This window comes from Podarcis liolepis (genome assembly GCF_965112155.1).
Source record: "Podarcis liolepis genome assembly, chromosome: 11".
NCBI classification, from domain to species: domain Eukaryota; kingdom Metazoa; phylum Chordata; class Lepidosauria; order Squamata; family Lacertidae; genus Podarcis; species Podarcis liolepis.
This window is the reverse complement of record NC_139565.1, coordinates 6,327,734-6,351,713: the sequence shown is the minus strand read 5'-3', so window position 1 is coordinate 6,351,713 and position 23,980 is coordinate 6,327,734. Positions and strand designations below refer to the sequence as shown.

Here is a 23,980-nt window from a genome sequence, read left to right as displayed (position 1 = left end):
TTTCTTTAAAACACATCAACCAAACATCAGTTTATCAGATTATGCGGCTCATAGAAGGTACCAACCCCCAGGTGTTTCTTCACACCACCTACATACTGGACAAGCAGTAGCTTTGAAGATAGGATTAGTATGCAAGGCTCAGCCCTGTTCCTTTGGATAGAAGTTGGCAACGCCTCTTATTGAAGACATTCCTGAACTTGTCAGTGATGGACATCTACAGCATGAATAACACTTTTAAAAAGTGAAGCTGGAGGACAATGACAGATAACAAGCTGCTGCTGCTGTAAGATGCAAGCAAATATCCTTTTCTTGAAGGTTAACTGAATGGGAACAGGCTTGCTGAACAGGAAAAGAAATAAGGTGGGTGGGGAGCGTCTGCCCAGGGGACTGCGCTCATGGCTCTCTCTATCCAGCCTGCAGGACTCTTGCCTTGCCAGGCCCATCCCAGTCCTTAATCTGTGCCCCCAGACAGCTACTGTCTGGCTGGAGCGCCCTTTGACCCATGACAACGCCTCTTGCTTGTCCTCAGAGCTGCCCAGAGAGGGACGTGGTTCTGCAGAAACCCGCCTTGCGTTGCTCCCTCCAGTAGGGAGAGCACTCCAGCACCAGTTCCTCCCTATAAAAGGTGGGAGGCCGGTATGTGCTGAGGCTGCAAAAAGGCAAATGGCTGTACGAGGCTCCACGTGCAGCGTAAAAAGCAGCGCCACCGTCACGTGAGCAGCAGAGAGACCGTGTCCGCGCATGCGCGAGCACCTCCTTACGGTGTCGTAGCAAGCGCTCGCCTAACAATGCCAGCCTGGGCCTTCCGTGACAGCTGCGCTTGCGCAGTGGGGCTTCCGATGTGCGCAGGCGCACCGTGCTTCTCTTCTCTCCTCTCTCTCTCTCTCTCCCCTCCCCCCCAACCATTTCTTTTTTCACACATGCGCAACACGCTCCCGAGTCCCAGCTCCTCAGTTGCCGGCCAAGTCGGTTCCTCTTTTCTAGTAACTTCCCCGATTCCTGACGTCATCAGCAGGCGCCGCGGCTGAGCCGGGCTGTTTCCGTTGAACTCTCCGAGAGTGCGAGAGCTGTGGCGGCGGCGGCGTCGCGGAGCGAGAGAGAGAGAGAGGAGGCCGCGAAGCGTGAGGCGAGGAGAGGGGAGGGTCTGCCTTTCCCAGCGTCCCCCGCGCGGCTGGGCTAACGAGTCCCGGAGGCCCCTCGGCCGCCCGTCCTCCCTCTCCCCTCCCCCCCCTCCGCGCGCGCGCCATGTCTGAGAGCGGCGAGAGCCCTCCTGGGCCGCAGAGCCCCGACGAGACCCCCGGCCCGGCCGCCTCGGCCTCGGAGCCGCGGATCATCAAAGTCACCGTCAAAACCCCCAAGGAGAAGGAGGAGTTCGCCGTCCCAGAGACCAGCAGCATCCGGCAGGTGAGGCCGGGGACGGGGGGAGGGGCGTGGCCGGTACCACCGCGCGAGTGGGCGGGGGGGGGAAATGTCTGTGTGTGAGGGGGGAACCGGCGTCTCCTTTATTTCCACGCCCGCCCCGGGAGAGGCGAAGACGGAACCCGGCCGGCGCCCCTGCGTCGTCGTCCGTTGGCGGGCGGAGCTCTTGCCTCACACCGAAGGCCTCGGAGTGACTCGGCTGCAAAGGGAGCGCGTCTCTCTCGTCGCTCTTCCAGGTGCGTTTCCTCTAACGACGAGAGAGGCGGGGAGATGGCGCGCAGCCCGGTTCTGGACGACGTGTCCGTTTGCAAGCGGGGCCCGTGCGGTTCGGAGAGGCGGACTCCCGAGAGCAGGCGCGCGTAGGATTGAACCGGTCGAGGAAGTCGGGGCAGGCTTGGTGGTGGCAGGCGGAGAGAGCCTGGCTGGGGAAGCCCCGGAGATGCGGTGGCTTTGTCTGGGAGGGGAACACAAAGGAGCCAGGCAGATCGGCGAGGCGGGAAGGCGGGCAAGCGACCAGCCGGTTTTAAAGTGTAAAACGGGACCCTCGGGAAAAATGTGGACTCTACAAACATAGAAGATTCTCTAGCACTTTGGTGTAACACTGCTATCTAGAACACAAAAGTACAAGCTGCGCCTAGGAGATTAAATGTGGTAGAGGATCTTGTATCTGTATATGGCTTCTATGCTGTTCCCTACACGGCGGTACTTTCTGACAAATTTTAAGTGCTCCTCTGTATCTTTTCATTACTTGATACTTAAACTAGCACTACAGTATGTTTTTCTGATTGTATACAGTATTCTATGTATATGTACTACTGAAAAATCAGTGTGTCATTATACTTGAATATGGTAGCTGCCGAGTCATCTGCATGACTACTTCAGTGCTTTGAATTCGTTTCTTCTCAGCCTTTAATGTCTTGGACGAGTCATATTAACTAGGCCTGGTCATTTGGTAACAAAAGGCTACTGTAAAATTTTAAGATTCTAAACATACTAGCTCAAAGACAAACTTCAGAGACTAGAAGATATGTGCTAGCAAGATCTACATTGTGTGGATAAGTATCCAATCCTTTGATCATGCAAATGATGAGACTCCTAATCACATTGCCATTTGAATGTGCTAAAGACATTGTATAGTATGTATCTGAAATCTTAATTTTTTACCCATGTGAGAAGACTTTCTCAAACTGACACTTGGTAGTAGAGTGGCTATCTTTGTCTAGGGTTCTTCCACCTTGATTACAGTCTAGCTCATAGAGCAAGAATATGCCATTGGGATGACACTAATTTGCTACCAAACAATAATAACAGTTACATCAGTCAGTTCTGGTCATTTCATTCAGTTTATTAAAACACTGCAGTTTTGTTGCTTCTAGGAATAGGCCATTTAATATTTAAAAACAATGCAGGTACCTCTGTTCTCTCTGGAGTTGGAATTTTTAAATTGTAAGTAACTGCAGTATAGTGTCATTTTATGTACTCACTTGGTAGTAAATAAAGTCTTGCAAGTCTTTAAAAAGAGCTTGTGGATTTCAGTTTTCTTCCATTGCTATTAACACTGGACTCCTTGTAATAGGTATAAAGTGGTAAACTTTGTTTGACTCCTTGATGTACAAGGAATTTATGAACTCTTGTCCACAAATGACTTGCATTTATAAATTACTTAAGTTTCCCTACTTAAAATATGCAGGATGTATATCTTGGTTATGGCTATTTTAATTAAGCTAAAACTAGTTCTACCTGAAAAACTAAGGCTTGTTATCACAAGTACTTTGTCCAGTTTAATAAACGCTTTACTATTACTTTATTTCTTGCAAGTACTTGCAAGACTTGAATTAATGATACTGGAAGCCAATTTGCATTCAACTTTTCCTCTGAATTCTGGCATATAACCCAGTTTTTGTGTATTCTTGGGAATTGCTTCCTTCAGTGTCCCCATTGTAAGTAAGAACATATGAAGGTGCCTTGTAAAAAGTCAGATAATTTGTCCATCTATTTCAATATTGTCAACGCTGCCTAGCAGTGGCTCTCTCTAGGATATCAAACGGGTCTTTTGGAGCCCTACCTTGGCATGCAAGGGATTGAACCTGGAACCTTCTGCATGCAAAGCAGTTGCTCTGTTACTGAGCCAGAATTTTATTGCTGAGCCAGAATCCTTCCAGCCACAAGGCACAACTGCTGCAGTTGTTTATGGGATATGAACAGATGAGCAGGGGGAGAACGTGGGGCATCAGCAGGAAAAATAACATAAAATCTAGATCAGAGTACTTACGAAAAACCGTGAGAAAGTTCAACTTTGGGACACATCTTTGAATAAAATCTTGAGAAATACTTGAGAGCCGTAATCCTGTTATTCCAGGTTTTCAGTTGCTGTACACCTTGGGGTACTGTTCCGGTCTCAGCTATCTTTTAAATTATGGTGGCTACTGCACTAGCACAGGAGTGGAGCCTGAAGTACTTGGATTTAAACAATTTCTGTGTAATCAGGATCCTTAGTTCATGTATAATTGGAGATACATTGATACATTTTGCCTATAATTTCAGCGCCCTTTCATATTACCATGACTAGCTCAAGAAAGGTTATGTTGATTTATCTAAAAACAGTTCTTAAAAATGTGTCTTACTCAGTTCATGCAGAAAGGGTGACATCACCAATCAATAGATTAGATAGTTACTTTGATGAAATTTGCTAGTGTATTTTGGAGATGAGCTTGTGTTATGCTTATGAACCAAAACCACCAATATTTAGGGTGCCTGGTTAGCCTGTACAAGGAACAACCATTTTGTACACTACCAAGGCATGCACAACTGCCAACACGGGCACCGCTTTCTGCCCTGGAAGGGTACAGGACAGGCTTACGTCCAACCGCTGACATGCACAAACAGAGAGTTGCCTGTAGTATTGTTAGCTTCCATTCAGAAAACCCAAACTGTAGTCACAATACAGTCATTTCCACAGAAATTGAAGCATTTCCTCTTTGCTTAACCTGTGAAGACAGGTGTAAATTATTGGGAAATTGATGGTCATGAGGTCTGCCTGTGGTTGCAAAATCACATAGGAATCCACAAATAAAGCATGGTGTAATTGGCCACAATGTAGCATGGTCAGTGTTTTCCTTGCTTCCACAGTATGGTGCAATGCATTGCATGTTGATGTGGGTAGACCTTTTTGCTGTTTGATGTGGTGTAGGTAGGACTCCTAATAAAGCCATACAGTACAGTACCCTTCAGCAAAAATCTAATCCATGTTCCTGGACCAACAGAATTGTGTGCTGTGATGATGGCAAGGCTAGGGCCAAAGTTAGATTCCATTTTCTTCAAGAAAATTCTATTTTTTATTGGCGGGAAAAGGACAATCATGATTTCCTGGCATTGTAACTTTTCACATCCAGCTAAGCAAAATTATAGTAAAGAACAAGTGATTTCAGTCTCCATTGGATGATTCAAAGCTAAAATCTTTGTTTGTTTGAACAAAGACTGGTATGCTTGGGTTGCAATAGTAGGTGTCCTTGGCAACATTGGTATAATCCTGATCTACTAATAGTAATCCTAACCACTAGACCTGCTGTCTGAATGTAATATAGGGCAATTGCAACCAGATAAATCATCTGATGCTTTAGAGAGTCATCTAATTAAGCATGTTTGCTTTATTTTATATTTAGCAAATAAAAGCATCTTGTGTTCATTTTTTTGGTCCCAGTACCACTGTACTTTTCCAGGACAGTTTCTACATGTTATTAAATGTTTCTACATTCTTGTTTCATTGTTTGCAGACTCCTTCCAATAATATTTACATCTATTTATTTTTTAATTTTTTTATACTGCTGTTTACCTGCAGATCTCAGGGCAGTTCACAACATAGCTTCCCTTCTCAGTGGCTTCATTATGATGATGCCAAATACTAGGTTTTTTCCTAGTTCAACATTGTTATGACTCAGTAACCAGATGAACTACCAAAAAAAAAGAGGGGGAAAAAGATTTTAGACAAGCATTTTCATCTTCTCCAGCTCAAAAAAAGAAACTATATAATGCTCAGGAATTTTTGCTTTCAGCTGAAAGTGAAATTAAAATGACTCTCCATTTTACTTTCACTTTCACTAGCAGTCTGAGGCTAAATAAGACTGGTTTGATTTAACCTGCATAGCCAGTGAGGAGAATTCAGTTAATTACTTGATTTATTTAAGGATGATAAAATCTGTCTTTAAATATGTTAGAGATAGGACAGCGGTAAATAAATAAAAGTAATAATAAATAGTAAAAAATGTACAATAATTAAAAACCAGAACAATACATAATCATTCATGGCAAAGTATTCAAACATTATACATTTGTTGTTTCAGTGTTCTTTCAAATACAAATCAGTGGCATATATGTATTATCTCACATTAAAGTTTTGAAGCTGTCAACCTTGCCTAATGTTATACTTGCATTTGGCATCCATTCATTTTTACTAACGAATTTATGGACCAGTTTCCACACCACACCACTGGGCCTGAAGTTGGGCTGGATAACCTTGGATGTGCTTGATCCACAGCCGCTCTGTTCTCCCAAGAAGGCCCAAAGATTGGACCTGTTAACTATGCCAACCTGGAAGTAGCATGCATATTGGTTTTGTTAGGCAGTGGGGGTTAAAAGGGGGGGGGGGACACACACTGGGAAGTATCCCACTAAGTCATACCCAGAGTAGACCCATTGGAATTAATGGACCAAATTTAGTGATGTCCATTGATTTCAATAGGTTGTATCCAGCATAGTTCTGCTGGCACAACCAGTTTTAGCTGTGCAGCTAAACTTCCCTTCCCCGTCCTCTCCCCATGCACTCCCTAAATATGTTCTGGAGAACAGCAGCAGCAATTCCTCCAACCGTCTGAAGCAGCTTTGGGGGAGGGGAAGTCCATCATGTGCCATATCATATTAAAGCCTATGAAGTTCTAAAGAGATTGGTACTTTTAGTTTTGAAATATCTAAAATCTGGACTGAGCTTTTAAGGTTTTTGTGTGGCAAAATGTCATTTTTTGAAAATTTAAACCCTCATAACTCAAAAACTGGATGAGATAAAAAACAAAAAATAGAGACCCGGGACCTTCTCTTATACTACTTTTAGGAAACTGAAACTGAAAGCAATATAAAATGGTGAGGTAAAAGTCCCTGGATCACTTGACATGGAATGACCCATTGAAAAGCCCCGCAGTTACTGCAAAGTTTGAGCAGTCTCACCTCCCTGCCAAATCTGAAGGAGAATTAAATGAATACTGATTTTCTGGAAACTAAATTCTACACTTGATAACAGACTTGCGGTGATCTACTGGAGTAATCTGTTTCTCTACATTCCCATTGATATGTATAAACCATTTCTTAAGTATTTAGCAGCAATAACTTATAGCTAATGTGGTGTTATCTTTAAATATATATAGAGAGAAAATGTCAGTAAAATTATTCCACACTCAGGGTGAAATCCATTGTACTTTTAAGGCTATTGCTCCAACAGTACAATAATTTCAGCTTGTACAATTGGAATTTTCTCCACTCCCCCAAACACCCTCCAGTCTTTTGTAAGATTTCCTTCAACCCTGGATTAATGTTGGATGTGTTATCTCCTTAATGTATTTGTGCATACTTATAATACTACATATCTTATCTTTAAAAGACATCTGGAGGCAGCCCTGTTTAGGGAAATTTTTAATATTTAATGCTGTATTGTTTTTAACATTCGATTGGGAGCTGCCCAGAGTGGCTGGGGAAACTCAGTCAGATGGGCAAGGTATAAATTATTATTATTATTATTATTATTATTATTATTATTATTATTATTATTATTATTTATTGCTACTACTACTACTCTGATACATTGGTAATGCTTAGAAGAAGTGTATTAAATAAATTAATCCTGAGAATGAAATTATGCACTCTTTTCCAGTTCAAGGAAGAAATCTCGAAGCGTTTTAAAGCTCACACTGACCAACTGGTGTTGATATTTGCTGGAAAAATTTTAAAAGATCAAGATACATTGACCCAGCATGGGATCCATGATGGGCTTACCGTTCACCTTGTCATCAAAACACAAAACAGGTAGGCTGGGGGGGGTATTGTCTCCTGTTCAGTTATTCGTGGTTACTTCCATCTGTGACAGTCTTGGTCAAGTTGAATTGCTAAAGAATTGTATTTAATTTAAACCAATAGAACAAAACAAAGCCAGTAAAAGGTTGGGTTGCTGCAAATGGCAAAGGTATCTTTATGTATCTTATATCTGTGTGTGCTTCCTGTGTAGTCTGAACTCTTGGCAGTTTGTGTAAAATTTCCGGGTGCATTTGGCTCTTCCTGCAGAAGTCATGCTTTCTCAACACTCATGTCCCATTGTAGAACTGAAGGGGTTGGTCAGTCTCAGTCTCTCTATCTGCCAAGTTGTTGTCTATGTTACTTTTGCTTAAGGAGTGAAAGTGTGATGAAGAATAGGCAGATTCCAGAGAAACTGGGCAAAATACAACAGTTCACAAGCAGACAACATTGGATAAGCCTTCAAAATCCGTCAGCCAGGTGCAAAATGCGCCTATTGGCCACTTGCAACCAAGTGAAGATACCTGGGCACTAGGATGGCACTTGACATCTTCACCATCTGGAGGTGCATGCCTGGGGATCCTTGGATCTTCACTCTTTTCACACACTAGCAACACATCCTGTAGAATTCTATTCGTTATATTTTATCTGCACAATCAGAAACTGAACAGAATTGTTCTTGCCAATAAGTGCAAGAACGTAGTCTTGTTAACTCTTAAGTTCTTGCACTTAACTGACAAATTTTAATAAGCTACCATGTCCAGATGGTATCATAATTGTTTGAGTTCACACGGACAAAACCTGACCTGCAAGTTTCTCCTAAAATTTGCTTCTGTAACACATTACTGGAAAATAGCCATTGAAACACTGATCTTTAGAAGCAGATCAAGGAAGCAACAGTCCAGTTAGTTTTGTATCAGCACTGAGTAAATTGGTGGAAAGAATTATTAACGGTTCATTTTTAGACACCCAGAAGAACACGGTTTGCTATGGAAGAATCAGCATGGTTTGTCCAGAGGGAAATCCTCGCACAGCATGCATTTGATAATAATAATAATATCTTTATTGTCATTGCCCCCTTCGGGGACAACGAAATTTGGAGCTCTTTGAAAGTGTCAGAAAACATGTAGTTAAGCGTGATCCTGCAGACTTTATTTATTTGGCTTTCTAGAAGATGTGATGATGGCCACTAGCATAGATGGCTTTAAAAGGGATGATGTATAGCGATTGACAGCTGTTAGTAATGATGCCTATATGAAACCTCTGGATTTGCTGGAGAGAGGCAGTGGGAGAGAAACTTGCTTTCTTGTCTTTATTGTGGACCTCCTAGAAGCATCTGGTTAGCTATTGTGGGAAAACAGGATGCTAGAGTGACCCTTTGGACTGATCCAGCAGAGCTCTTATGATCACGAATGGCCAGGATTTCAGCAACATTAAGAGCTACTTTCAACATTTCGCCCCAACACGAGCACTTAATATTGTGTTGGAAAGATTGTGTACCTTGGAAGGGATTAAGACTACAGGAGTGCCACTTGTAGTGACATCCTGTTACCATCATCTGCATCATTAGGAGATGTGCTTGTAATAAATAGCACAAAATCACTATATGCATCATTTGTACTTTCCCCCAATACAGTTGGTCATATTTATGTAGGAAAAAATAATTTATAAAGTCTGGTGTCACACAAGTGGAAGCCGACTTGCACAACAATATTTATTCTTCCTTTCTCCAGCCCCGCCCACCTTTTCGCAGAAATTGAGTCTACTTGCTTGTGGACACAACTGGGCAAGACCCTTTCCTCTTCTCACATGGCGGAGGAGGAGGAGGAGAGGGGAGGGGAACATACAAACCCAAAGCTGGCTGTGGTTCATTCACTATCATTTAAAACATAGCTAGGGTCATCTGAACTAGGCCTTTAAAACCCACACAAGGATTCACCAGTCTCTTGTTGGCATCCATCCGTCTCAAGAGACAGTGGACGAGTCAAACCGTTGGAGAGTTCCAGCACTTGCTTTGGTTCTTAAGACACAAGTTTTTCTCTGTCCTTCCTACCAACACTTAATGGTCACACAACTCAGCCTTGTAATTAAATAACACATACTTCCTTTGATATGTAAAATATTTTGCATTCATTAGGCTGATTGAAAGCCAATTTTATGCAAATACATCCAATAAGCCTGGTAAATATTTAGAACTGGAGTGTCAGACAAATGCAATTCTGTGAGTCAGCTTGACTCACGACGAGATATTTGACCACCAGGAAGCATTTGTGTTTGAAAGATTACTGGTCCAAGAGTAGCATCAAGACAGACTGGCTTCTAAATTCATGAATCTAGGGAAGAACTGCAAGCAACCCAAGCTGTTTCATGTTGGACATGAGTTAGCTGAGAAAAAATGCCTCTGCTATTTCAAAAAGCAGATCTGGGCTTTGAGGAATTTTCATTTTCCACATGGAAAGAATCAGGAGCCTGGGATATATTCCATTCTGTGTTTACTGCCTTTTAAAAGCTTTGCTGTGTCTGTATGAGAAATGAGCCCCAGGAGCAAGAATCCTTCTGGAGTATTTTTCTTAGCAGGCTGACTAGACAGCAATCCTTTCCTGCTGTTGCATCATGTCACAGCTATTCCAACAATTGTAATACTAATTAATTAAGCAATGAGCTGCAGCAAACATTGGATGTACTCAGAGTACACCCATTGAAATTATTAGATAAGGCTAACTTAGGTCTCTTAATTTTATTAGGTCTACTCTGAGTAGGACACAACAAATTAGTCTTATAGCTTGGAAACTTGCCACATAATTTTGCTTGTAAGTTGAATAGTGTTTTGATGCAGTAGCACCACCATTCCCTGCATGTTGAGGAAAGTGGCTAATTGAAGTGCTAGATTTCCTTTGCCAGTGTTGATTTCACAATCATCCTTTAGTTTCTCTAGCTAAATTTGAATGGTTAAGTTATTTTTTTCCTGGTGTCACCAAACCAGATTGTATCAAAAAGAGAAAGCCAGGTAATTCAATAATGAAAAGAGAATATTGGAGCTAGTTAGCATGTAACTTTGAGTTTGGTAACAATGACTTTTCAACTAGCTTGTGAAATAGTGCAGATGATTACGTGAATGCAAATACTATTTGTCTTCCAGCCCTGAACCTATGATAAACATTACAGAGACCTGGCAAGCAGCCTATTCAGTAGAAGCTGATCTAAGTTTTTAGTGCTCTTGCTTTCATCTTTCTTTTTCTGGCCAGTATATGCTACTTGCATATAAAAGTAGGAGGCCTTTAATACAATAACTACAGACTACAGATGCCTGTTGAACTAATAATAAATAATAATAATAAATTTTATTTATATCCTGCCCTCTCCAGCCGAAGCCGGGCTCAGGGCGGCTAACAACAATAAAATAATACAACATTCTAAAATCATTTCATTATAAAATTAATTCAAATCAAATTGATGGCAACCATTGGGCTAGAGTTCTGTGAAGATTGCCAAAGGAGGGAGTCAGGCTGTGCCCTGGCCAAAGGCCTGGTGGAACAACTCTGTCTTGCAGGCCCTGCGGAAAGATGTCAAGTCCTGCAGGGCCCTAGTCTCTTGTGACAGAGTGTTCCACCAGATCGGAGCCACAGCCGAAAAAGCCCTGGCTCTAGTTGATATATTCTAACTGATATATTCTCATTTAACCACATGTTATTAAGAGCTGGTAATGGGTTGGTGCAAAGGTTTACAACCATTTTTAGTCCATGGCTCCCTTGACCAACTACATTCTTTCTGGGCTCTGGAGCCCAGTTATGTCACCCCTTGCCTGCAGACCTGGCAGCCTCTCACCCTTTTTTGAACACCCTCCCTTGTGGAGTGTTCCCTCCGCCTCCTCTCTCCTCTTCTTGGGAGTCCTCTGGGCAGCCGCTCTTAGCTGCACCCCTCTGCCCCAAAGAAAGGTGCCACCACACACTGCCCCGCAGGAGCCTGGGAAGAGGTTGCCCTCCAGCCTTAGTGACCCAGCAAAGACTGGCCAAAAGTGGATGTAAGGCCAGCACCTTACCTTGGGAGGCAGCAGCGGATGCTGCCAGGCCTGCATGGTGGAAAGGCTCTCCTTCAGCACCGGGCACTCAGCTCCCAGGCCTTGCAGACAGACAGTAAGCACAAGAAAGTCCAGCGTGGCCACGCCTGCCCGCCCATCAAGCCTTCCACTTGTCCATCCATTCCCAAAAACAAGGGCTGGCGGAATGGCTGGCTGGGCTCGCTTGCTTACTCCAAGGCTGCCTCAGCTCCTGGTAACCAGCACCCCCTGGCCAGCCCAGAGGCACCATTCGCCTGCTGAGCTTGAGGCCAGGGCTGCTGCAACAAAAAGCTGTGCAAGACTTTGGGAGGCAGAGACACGAGAAGGCATCAGAGGAGGGAAGGAAGGAAAGGGGGACAGAGGCCAGTGTTGCCCGCGGCACCCCTGACCATCATTTAAGACACCCTAGGGTGCCATGGCACACTGGTTGAAAACCACTGGGTTGGTGTGTCATGTGCTGTACACCAACAGTCATTAACTTTTTCAGACCAAGGGCTTCTCTTTATCAGCACCAGACTGTATACTCTTACATATCAAAATAAAGCTACTAAGTATATTCCTCTCTGTAGTAGGACCACATGCAAACAATGGAATCTTCTCCGTGCAATGATCAAAAGTAAACTAGCTGTAGTCTCCTTTGCATATGGCTACCTTATCCCCGTTTGTTTTTGCCTTCACTTTCATCTTAAGGAAAAACCCTAACAGCGAACAAAATGTTGGTGGTACTTAACTCGTGTGACTTGTTTTAGGTTGGAATAATACAACCTACATATTGGTCCTGACCCACTTGCTGAAGACCAGCCTACTACTAGAAGACACTTTACCATATCATTTCCTCATTTGTAGTGCATTTCTTCTCCCGTGATAGGCAAAAAATAGAGCCCTGCGTTTAATTTTATGTTCAGGAAATAGTATTGAAGTGATCTATTAAAATATGAATGAATAGTTCTGGTTTACTAGTTCGTGTTTAACATAACTGTAAAATGAGAGGATTGAATTGCTAGATATTTGTAAATTGGCCTTTCCAATAATCTTTTTGTTTTGAATCTCCTTTAAATTTCCTCATTTGTTGAAGTGTTCTTGTTCTGTATGTCTTTAGATCACATGACAATTCAGCTCAGCAAACAACTACTGCAGGGAGTACTGCTACCACAACAGCATCCACCAGTAGCTCTACAAATTCAACAAACACCAGCCCTTTTGGTTTGGGTAAGGCTCCATAGTGTTCTAGAGCTTCTTGAATAAGAATGCTGCTTTTCCTAACGTAGTTCGGTTGTTTCAATCGTACAAATAACTTTTTCAAACATATTTATCTTGCTGTAGCTATATTTTTCAAGTAAAATGTATATTTGTATTTTTTATAGAAGCTGTTTCTTACTAGTTTTTAGTGGGTAGCCGTGAGACTGAACGTAATATTTTCTCACCTTTAAATAAGGAGCTGTAGAAAAATCTTCTGGGTAGCTTAAGAGAATAAGAAGATGGGTGTTTTCCAATTGAGCTCTAGCTGGATATGATTATACTTCTGGATTACTAGATACATGTGTTCTCTTGAGCGAATAGATGTGTGTAGTCCCAGGAATAAATGGTTCTAGGTTCCTGGAGTCTGTAGTGAAATCCAGTGGTATCTACCGATGGATCAAACACTGCAAGTGGAAGAGAGTTCCTCTCTTAAGGCCGTCCCCAGAAGGTCTTCTGGGGTGTTTGTTTTTTCTTTTTTCTTGTTAAAAGTCACAAATAAATATAAACAACAATAAACAGGTTCGGAGTGCACAGGAGATTAGAGAGGAATGAGAAACCCCATTGTACGAGTGGAGGTCTGATTGCACAACATTGGAGGTGTGCATACAACTGTACATGTTTCAAGCTGTACTTTTCCAGACAGTCAATGAAATGGCCCTAGGCCAGGGGAGAGCTTGCTACTGTGTTCCTGCTCTCCTTCTGAGCACATTCTGCAGGACATACTGTGCGAACAGGACTAGTGAATATCAGGTTTCAGTAAAAGGTGTTAGTTTTTTGAGTTGTCAAGACAACTGTAAAGCACTAATTTATAGTACTGAATGGCCCAGTGTAGCTTTTTCACTGAATAAAGGAAAACAAATGATAAACTCTACATCTTCTCACAAGTAGAAGGAGGATCTAATTAGCAGTTCAAAATATCAGTGGTGAACTGCTTTTAATACAGCTTAGGGTCAGATTAGTTATTACCAAGTTATTCTAGGCATCAATATACCAATGCCCCAAATCTGAGTACTAAAATCAGAGAACAGCAGTATGTTTGGAATAAACTGTATAATTTTTGGCCGTTTTTGTACAATCCACCTTGATTTACTTCATTGCCAAAGTATGTTCAGTGCTGTGTGAAAGAATTGGTGCTATGAGTTCTTAACATGTAATTAATGTAGGTGGGAGAAAACTTTGGTGCAAATGTTTGGTTTCATTCAGTTAGTTTGAGATGTTCTGTTTGATAATGGATAGAGTGTATTGAATGTCCAAGAAAAGATAGAAGTTAAAACAGGAATTTTGTGGAGGGAGAGAGAGCTCCACTAGAAGTTTTTTCAATATTTAACCTTTCAAGAGATACATTCTGAATCAAAAGGATTGGAGCTTGCTTTTTAAAACTAACAGAATATGCCTTTTTATATATTTGAATATTGAGAGAAGATTAAGAACAGCAACTCCTTTTCTTCATGTAAAACTGAACAAACAAGTGTGTTGTATTGAATATTGTAACCCTAGATAAAATGTGGGTAAAAGCAAATTGCTGTCACAATAAAATTAGGGAGGGGAAGAGAATCCTTATTTATTTTTATTACATTTCTATCCTTGTTTCCTTTTGTGAAACTCAAGGCGTACATGGCGTTTCCATGCAGTCACTGACCAAGACCTAGGCTAGCTTTAGCAAAATTGCTGCATCATGGGTATACAGACCAGGCTGCAGGGGACCTATGCAAAACTTCCCCTCTCCAGAATTAGTTCTGATAAAAAAAACTTCTGGTAGATAACATTTATAGGGTGTTATTGAAATATTCAGATACTTAGAATGCAGTCAGTTTTATCAGTGTCCTAGTCCTTATTTTCAGTAGACTTATTAGTTAGCCAATACTTCATAATACAAGTTGTCAATCAGTTGAATATGAAAACTAACACGGGGACAGAGTATTTTGGGGGTGTTGCTGCTAGAAAATGGTTTCTGTTGTTTTATGATACGAGAAACATTTGCACAAATAGAAACGGATCTAGGAACATATTTAGAAAGTGCATTTTCTTCTTTCTCTCCCCCCACCCCCAAGGTGGTCTTGGAGGACTTGCAAGCCTGAGTAGCCTAGGCCTGAACACATCAAACTTCTCAGAATTACAGAGTCAAATGCAACGGCAGCTCATGTCCAATCCAGAGATGATGGTTCAGATTATGGAGAATCCCTTTGTTCAGAGCATGCTTTCAAATCCAGACCTAATGCGACAGTTAATTATGGCTAATCCTCAGATGCAGCAGTTGATACAGCGAAATCCAGAGATCAGCCATATGCTTAATAATCCAGATATAATGAGACAGGTATGTGAATAGTTGATCTATAAAGAAGGTGTTTGCAGTTTGTATACTGATTCATTTCTACACACTACAAATTCTGTGACATGTTAAACTGCTGAAACATTTGCTAAGAGTGTTTTTCTTGTTTTTGCTACTTTCCCAAATTAAAAACTTACTTTCAATTGACTTTTCAAACCATTTAGCCCAGTAATGTCAACTATGGCTGGCTGTGACTCTCCCAAGTTCCTAGGCAGAGGCATTTTCCAGGTCTGCCTACCTGAGATCCTTTAATTGGATTTGCCACAGATTGAACCTGGAAACTTATGCAAAACATGTGCTCTGCCATTGAACTAAACAGGTTAAGGCCCAGCACCATTCATCCTGACCATGTTGGATGATCATCCATGAGTTCCTAAACAATATTGCCAGGAATGTAAAGTGCCAAACTTGAGGTAGTGCCTGTTATATTTCATAACTACACTGTATACCTAGCGGTTCGAAAGCACATCAAAGTGCAAGTAGATAAATAGGTACCACTCTGGCGGGAAGGTAAATGGCGTTTCCGTGTGCTGCTCTAGTTCGCCAGAAGCGGCTTAGTCATGCTGGCCACAGACCTGGAAGCTGTACGCCGGCTCCCTTGGCCAGTAAAGCAAGATGAGCGCCGCAACCCCAGAGTCCGCGACTGGACCTGATGGTCAGGGGTCCCTTTACCTTTACTTTTACCTTTACCTTTATATTCAGCAATCGGAAGACCCATACAGCCAATTCCATGCATCCAGGGGAGCTTTGGACTTAGTTTTGCTCAAATACTTTTGAAACTGACTAATTAAAAAAGAAAAGCAAAGCTTAATACCAGCTGGGTTGTAAACATTTCTTTAAAAATAGGTCCACTCTACATTTGCAAGCCTCTGAGCACCCCTAAAGTAGCTCATTGGATCCCAGTCTTAGACCTTTAAGAATAGTTGTATTTCTAATGTGAACTATTTTATTTCCCAGACTTTAGAACTTGCTAGAAACCCTGCAATGATGCAAGAAATGATGAGAAACCAGGACCGTGCCTTGAGCAACCTTGAAAGTATACCTGGTGGTTATAATGCTTTGCGACGCATGTATACAGATATTCAGGAGCCAATGCTCAATGCAGCACAAGAGCAGGTGAGGAGGACTGGGGGTGAGGGCCCAAGCTGAGTTAAAGTGAAGGAGCGTCTCCACCCCCATCGTTCTACCCGGACACTGAGGTCCAGCACCGAGGGCCTTCTGGCGGTTCCCTCACTGCGAGAAGCCAAGTTACAGGGAACCAGGCAGAGGGCCTTCTCGGTAGTGGCACCCGCCCTGTGGAACGCCCTCCCACCAGATGTCAAAGAGAACAACAACTACCAGACCTTTAGAAGACATCTGAAGGCAGCCCTGTTTAGGGAAGCTTTTAATGTTTGATGTATCACAGTATTTTAATATTCTTTTGGAGGCCGCCCAGAGTGGCTGGGGAAACCCAGCCAGATGGGCGGGGTATAAATAATAAATTATTATTATTATTATTATTATTATTATTATTATTATTATTATTATTATACCTCAGGTACAAATAAGGATTTGTCCCTGCTTGGATTCTTTTTTCTTTAACCTTTGTTTCATTCAGAGCTGCTGCCAAAAACAGCAACCATATGTTGAGCGCTCTTCCCACTTCCTGTAATATTTCAGTACATTTGACCTTTGCCATTTCCCTGCCAGCCACAGTCAGTGATGTAGACTGGGGAGGGGAGAACATAAGACATGATTTCATTATCTGTTAAATTTATACTTACTCTCAAAGGAGTCCTGGGTGACCAACTTACGATAAAACAATAGAGTTTTAAAAAAATCAAGCAGGTAATGAAGCTTCATGACATCTAACAGTGTCTAAATGTTACATATGATGGGGAGAATGATCACAAGGCTGCTGTTTTTCAGCTACAGCCCAATAGTTCTGGTCTAAGGTGAAGAAATGGTTCAGCTTTAAATCTGTCATTTTATTTCCTTGGTGCTTCAACAGCTTTGGAGTATAACATTCTGCTTTAAAAAAATGATGGTGGTTCACTTAAGTAACCGTACATCAGATCATGGGTCAGACTAAAAGTCTGTCTAGTCCAGCCTTGTGTTCTCACTGTGGTCAAGCAGGTATTCGTAGGAAGCTTGCAAGCAGGGCATGAGTGCAGCAGCACTCTCCCACGTGTGTTCTCCAGTAACTGGCACTCACAGGCCGACTCCCCCTGACAGTGGGGGTGGCAAGTAACCATCACGGCTAGTAATGATATAGCCTTATTTTCCATATACTTGTCTAATCTCCTTCTAAAGCCATCCAAGCTGATGGTCATTTCTGTATCTTGTGAGACTGAATTCTATAGCTTAACTCTGTGCTGTGCTATAGCTTAATCTCTGGATGGCCAGAATCTTTCAACTTTCAGCTTCGTTGGATGGCCTTCATTGGAAGTTCTCGAAAATGACTAAAAACATTGCTGAATGTTTTGCCTTCAGATACATGCCCTGCTCCTCAGTTGCTTGTTCAGATGAAAGAAAGAGATGGTGTAAGGTGCTCCATCTGGACAACATCTGGGGACTACAGGTTTCCCATCTGTAACTTAAACTGCACCAGGCAAGGAAGTGTCCCAAATTAGTTTTGAAAGGTAGCTCATAGTAGGACTCTAAAACAAGAAGAAAACTCATTACAGGCCTTATTGGCTGCTTATGGTGTGCTGTAGGAACGATAAAATAATGGGACCGCTAATCTTGACCATGGCCACTACAAAATCTTGCACTGTGGTCTTGAGCAAGCTGTTGGCAACTCTTCCAAGGACCACAGTTCTTCAACAAGCAGCAAAGCAGTGCAGTCACGGTCATGCACCTAAGTGTGCATTCAGGGACTGCTCCAAAGCAAGTTTTGTTGAATAAGAATGCTTCTCCTTAATCCTGTTTATCCATAAGCACTTTTCTTTTGTAGTTTGGGGGCAACCCATTTGCTTCATTAGTAAGCAATTCATCAGGTGGAGACAGCCAGCCATCTCGCACAGAAAACCGAGACCCATTGCCAAATCCTTGGGCTCCTCCGTCCACCACACAGAGCTCCCCAAACAATAGCAGCAACAGCGGAGACAGTGGGGGAGGCAGCAGTGTTGGAAGCAGCAGCACTGGAAACACAGGGCAAAGCTCAACAATGCCGAATTTGGGACCAGGTCTAGGAGGTATGTTCACTACACAGCGGTTATATCAGCTTCCTTGCAAAATAGTAGCCCCCAAGGGCATGGCTGTTAGCTCTTTTCTCAATTCAGTTTGGACTTCAGCTTCAATAATGAGTTAAATGTAACATTTCAAGGAGTAATGGCTACTGTCCACTACAAAGCAGCCACAATTTGTTGGCTTTTCTTTTTGCCGTTGACTTGTGTGTCACTTTGTTAACTCACAACTGGTACCGCATCCCTGAATTGCTGAAAGTTGTCTCCTCCTCTTTAAAGCTGGCATGTTCAACACACCCGGAATGCAGAGCTTGTTGCAGCAAATAACAGAAAACCCACAGTTGATGCAGAACATGTTGTCTGCCCCCTACATGAGAAGCATGATGCAGTCATTGAGCCAGAATCCTGATCTTGCGGCCCAGGTAAGTCCTGAAGTGCATAAAGATTTAGAATGCAGAATTGCTTCTGGTATGGTATCCTATCCTGGACATCTACAAATACATTTTCCCAAGTCTCTCATTTTATCCAAATTGTCATTCTGGAAGGGCTGTAGCTCAGAGGTAGAGAACATGGTTCAATCTCTCTGACATCTCCAGGTAAGGATAGGAATGTCCCCTGTCTGAAGCCTTGAAAAGTGGCTGCTAGTGAACTGAGCCAGATTGACCAATGGTCTGATTTGGTATAAGGCACTTCCTGTGTTCCAACATACTGATGGGATGTTACTGGATTACTGGTTGTAGCTGGAGGTTATTCCAAAGCTTTTTGCTCCTTGGATAAATTGATGTAGACAGGCTTTGTAAACAGGATAAACTTGTACATAGCCAGATCACCACCAGCAACAAAAACTTCAACTACACTGGCTCCCAGATTGTAGACATGATCCATGTGGATCCCACTGGTCAGTCCGTCCTGTTTTAAACCCTATAACATCAACACAGTTGTGCAGATTCTCTGACTATCCTGTGACTGACAACTTCTGTTTCATTGCTCCTGACTTCTGGCTGCTCTTGGGACTACTGCTACTAATTGCCTTTTCTAGCAGCTCTAGTCAACTGGGTTTTTTTTTTTTAATCTATCCTGCTTTTCAAGAGAACTCCTTACAAAGTAGCTTACAAAACTCAAAAGCAGTACTGCGTCTTGCCCTGCTTGGGGGCCTTTTCTCCTGCACTTCAAACTGCATCCTGTAGCTCATTTTTGGTGGTTGGATGTTTGTCTTTCTGAACAGCCAGCAAAATGTGCTGAAGGATCAGGTTGGAGGGAACAAAAGCTGAACCTTGCTAGTACATAACCCTCACCCCACCCTCTGCACCCCTGGCTCCCTTTTTGTTGTTGTTGTTTTTCTTTGGCTGTGCTTAATTTTGTAAACTGCTGTCAGGCACCCATCATATTGAAGAGTATGTATGGGAAAGCCTTGATCAGAAACCAGCTTTTCAATACCAGGCATGTGTGAAGCACTAGTATCAGAATAATGCTTCTGAGTATATGCCCAGTGAGCATGTCTCACCGTTGAGTAAATGTAGCTAGTGGCACACAGAGAAGAGTGGTAGGGAGAGGAAAACAGGTTGCTGGCTTGGTTTAGGGGCAGTTAGGAAGAGCGGAAAAGGAAAACTGAAGTGGCTAGCAGGCTTGGGGACACTGGAGGAGAGAGAAGTATGGCTGCTCACTGCAGTTAATTGATGGAAGGGAAGGTTTTTAAGTTGACTGAGGCATGTGTCAATATGAGAAGGGTGTGTGTGGCTGCTTGGGGAATTTGAGGGGTGGGCTGGATGGAGGAATGAGAATAAGCAAGCTTTGATCCTACCTGTAAGGCTGCCAATTTCTGGTGGTGTTTTTAATTCTGCAGCTTTTTACAGATAAAATACTCACTTATCCCTACAGATGATGCTGAATAACCCTTTGTTTGCTGGGAATCCTCAGCTTCAAGAGCAAATGAGACAACAAATTCCAACTTTCCTTCAACAGGTAAGCCACCTATTAGGTTCTTATCACAATTCTTTCCTTAAAATGATTCCATTCTTAATCCTAAATGGTTACAAAGGTTGCAAACCACTTTGTGGTTGCAAAAGTGTAGAACCATCATGCAACCACCCAAAGCTTTTTACTGGTCTCCAGGGGTTCATGCATTTGCACATATTTCTACAGTGGTGCCTCGCAAGACGAAATTAATTCGTTCCGCGAGTTTTGTCATCTTGCAATTTTTTTCATCTTGCGAAGCACGGTGTCGCGAAAGTTTTGGAAAAGCTTCAAAAATCACCAAAGTCTTTAAAAACCTCAAAAAAGGCTACCACACCGCGTTCTATGAGTTGCTCCTCGAAGTCAAGTCGCAACTGTATTAACGGTGTTAAGAAAAAGGAAACAAACTTGCAAGACGTTTCCGTCTTGCGAAGCAAGCCCATAGGGGAAATCGTCTTGCGAAGCAGCTCAAAAAACAAAAAAACCCTTTCGTCTAGTGAGTTTTTTGTCTTGCGAGGCATTCGTCTTGCGAGGTACCACTGTATAACCAATTGTTACCAAATGATCATTTTGACATGTCTGCACATGTATGACGCATCACGTGTTTCTCTTAATAGATGCAGAACCCAGATACGTTATCTGCAATGTCAAATCCTAGAGCTATGCAAGCTTTGCTACAGATTCAGCAAGGTTTGCAGACTCTAGCAACAGAAGCACCAGGACTTATACCTGGGTAAGAGTTGGCAATATTTTTTATTTTCATTGTCTGACTATAAGTTTGCACTCATAACATTGATGTACTAAGCTGCTTGCAATTTAAGAGTTTGGCTTCTGAATTAGTATCTAATTTTTAGTAAGGAATAATTTGAGATTCTGATTTCATGAAGAATTTGATACTTGGGTGTTCCTTATTTGTGTTACAAATAAAATTCTTGTTTGTGCTAAACCGAGGCACGATTCTTACCTCTCGGGTATAAACAACTTGAATGTGTCTTCTATATTGTGCAGATTTAACGCTGGAATAGCTGGATTAGGAAACTCTGGCTTAGGAAGTGCTGGACTAGGGAGCACTGGCCTTCCTACTGCAACAGCCGTGCCCACTTCCGTCCCAAATGAAACGACAAGTCCAGCATCAGGAACTGGTGAAACTGGACACCAGCAGTTTGTTCAGCAGATGTTGCAGGCTCTTGCTGGAGCCAACGCTCAGGTAACATAGTAGATTGTTATGTTTTTATTTCTCTCCTATTGTATCACTAAAATAAGCAATCAGCATATACAGCTTTCAAGTCTATTCACCAAGAAAGCTTCAAGTTTTGTTGATGAAACACAGTGGTGCCACGCAAGACGAAAATAATCCGTTCCGCGAGTCTCTTCGTCTAGCGGTTTTTTCGTCTTGCGAAGCAACCCTATTAGCGGATTAGCACTATTAGCGGCTTAGCGGCTATTAAAGGCTTAGCGGCTTAGAAAAGGGGGGGGGGAGCGGAAAAAAATCGGAACACTTGCAAGACGTTTTCGTCTTGCAAAGCAAGCCCATAGGGAAAATCGTCTTGTGAAGCAGCTCAAAAACGGAAAACCCTTTCGTCTAGCGGGTTTTCCGTCTTGCGAGGCATTCGTCTTGCGGGGCACCACTGCATTACCTTTTGTCTTCTAAACCACTGTCTTATGTAAAGGGTCCTTTGCTCAAGATTCTGCTTAATTTGGGGGTTCTACTAGTATCCTAGGACCCTGACTACCTCCCTGAAAGATGTGTCCCCATTTCCCATGAGATGGCTGGACTTTCCTTCTTGCTGATGAAGTCCAAGTAGCATTGTATTCCTTGAGCTAAAATATATAGGCATATCTGAAGTCTGGTGCCTAAACCTCAGCTTCAGGAACTAATTGAAATACTTGATAGCCCCAGTGAAAATATCAGTGTCAATGTCCTCAGAATAGGGGGGAACCTTTGAATCCTTATAACTTTGAACCTGTCCATCCTTCAGCAACTGCTCCAACATTTTTCATTTCTGCCTGTTTAGAAAAATAGTTATTTGCAAAAAGACTGGCTGAATTTATTTTTTTCTAACTTTGGCTCCTTCTTTAGTTTTGCATGTTGGGTAGACATGTTTGTACAGAAATGACACCAATTTATATTTTTATCTTTTTAGCAATTACAAAATCCAGAAATCAGATTTCAGCAGCAACTGGAGCAGCTCAGTGCAATGGGCTTTTTGAACCGTGAAGCAAACCTACAAGCTCTAATAGCAACAGGAGGTGATATCAATGCAGCCATTGAAAGGCTACTGGGTTCCCAACCATCATAGCAACATTTCTGAAACTTGAAAAATGTAATTTATTTTTGATAACAGCTCTTAAATCTTTAAAATACCAGCTTTATTTCATTCTGACTCTTGGGAATTGTCTTGTTCTAACTAAACCCAGTCTGATGCATTAAGGTGGAGTGCAGTAGTTTTCTTCGAACAGTGGGAATCAATGCTTTTCACTTGGTTGTTGCATGCATCAAACACTTCTTCATTCTGCATTTATTGTGATTTTTTAAAAAATGGAAATTGCTTATACAGTTGGGTGACCAGGTTTTATCTGACCTTCAACTGTCCAATTTAGTTGCTTCTTAAACATTAGCCTTTGATAGTAATTTATGTAGAATACAAATTAAAGAGGAAACTAATTGAAGCTATGATTTGTGGGTACATATTGCTTATTGTGACTTGGCATGTCTCTCTTGCTAGGAAAATGCTGTAAGATTTATACCACTTGATTTAGCTACTTTCTTGCTCTTTTGTCTCTATAAAAAAATGTATAACACGGAAACAATATTTTTCCAAGCAAATCTTCATCTCAAAGCCAGAATAAGTGAAAGACATGAGACACCGCCAATGGAGTAGAATCTTACAGCATCTTTAGCAAGTATCTCTTAGCAGAAGTGCTTTGGCAAATTCTTTTAAAATACTAGGATTGCTGACCTGATCTTTACAACTGTACAGAAACCTGCATTGTAACATTGTCTCAAATATTCACAAGGATTGATTGTAAATTACCTTCGTCTTTGTGCAGATTGAAGGGGCACAGCCTTTTGCTCTGAAACTGCTTTTGCCTAAAGCTCTTTGGCTTCCCCCTTGAGATTCTAACTTGCATTATGATTTGTAATTGGACGCATACTTTCACTGACGCTGTCATGTGATATTCTAATTACTTTTAACCACCATGTAAAAATACTGTATATCTTTTGGGTTTTTATTGGTAGTTATTTCTCTTGTGCACAGGTAATAAATGAATTAAACTTCTTTGTGAGCAATTATTTGCAGTCATTTTATCCCTAGCGGCAGAAATTCAAGTCACCGTATTAAAGGCTGGGACCATCTTTGTTCATCTTGCCCTTAACAGTAACTTGCATTTGGAGTTCTGTTCAATACGCTATGATGAAGATTATTGTCATAAAGCAGGCCTCCCTCACTGGTGTGAGCTCCTAACATTCTGCCAAACATTTTTTAAAACTGTTACGAAGGGCTCCATGTAGGCATTTCTGATGTTCTATACCAGCAGATGTGTTCCTGAATCCTTTTCTTTGGAGACCCCTAAACCACAGGAAAGATGGCTTTTACTGGAACTCTTCTTGTAAGAATGATAAACATCATGAAGTGGCTCACTTAAGATGAAAAAATCATGTAAAAAATGTAAAATTACTCATTTTAACCTACATCCCTGCATCTAGGTTCATTTAATAGAAAAATGTGGAGTTGCATTTTAGGGTGTGCCTGTTATTAT

At 42.0% G+C, this 23,980-nt stretch overlaps 1 protein-coding gene across 1 annotated transcript; it reads left to right on the top strand.

Moving 5' to 3' along the window:
- The first annotated feature begins 746 nt into the window (after window positions 1-746).
- On the top strand, window positions 747-23,499 carry UBQLN1 (ubiquilin 1). Its single transcript, XM_083464917.1, has 11 exons — window positions 747-1,404; window positions 7,337-7,488; window positions 12,630-12,739; window positions 14,821-15,083; window positions 16,056-16,214; window positions 18,034-18,274; window positions 18,545-18,687; window positions 20,144-20,227; window positions 20,836-20,951; window positions 21,227-21,425; window positions 22,363-23,499. The coding sequence occupies exons 1-11, from the start codon at window positions 1,246-1,248 to the stop codon at window positions 22,516-22,518; spliced, it is 1,782 nt and encodes a 593-aa protein (XP_083321043.1). The 5' UTR covers window positions 747-1,245; the 3' UTR covers window positions 22,519-23,499.
- The last annotated feature ends 481 nt before the right edge of the window (window positions 23,500-23,980 follow it).

Bases quoted from the DNA above. Each gene is read 5' to 3' on its own strand.
- UBQLN1 (XM_083464917.1), top strand. From the start codon at position 1,246: ATGTCTGAGAGCGGCGAGAGCCCTCCTGGGCCGCAGAGCCCCGACGAG. The intron at 15,084-16,055 runs GTATGTGAATAG...TTTATTTCCCAG, and splicing joins ATCCAGATATAATGAGACAG to ACTTTAGAACTTGCTAGAAA. The intron at 18,688-20,143 runs GTAAGTCCTGAA...TTATCCCTACAG, and splicing joins ATCCTGATCTTGCGGCCCAG to ATGATGCTGAATAACCCTTT.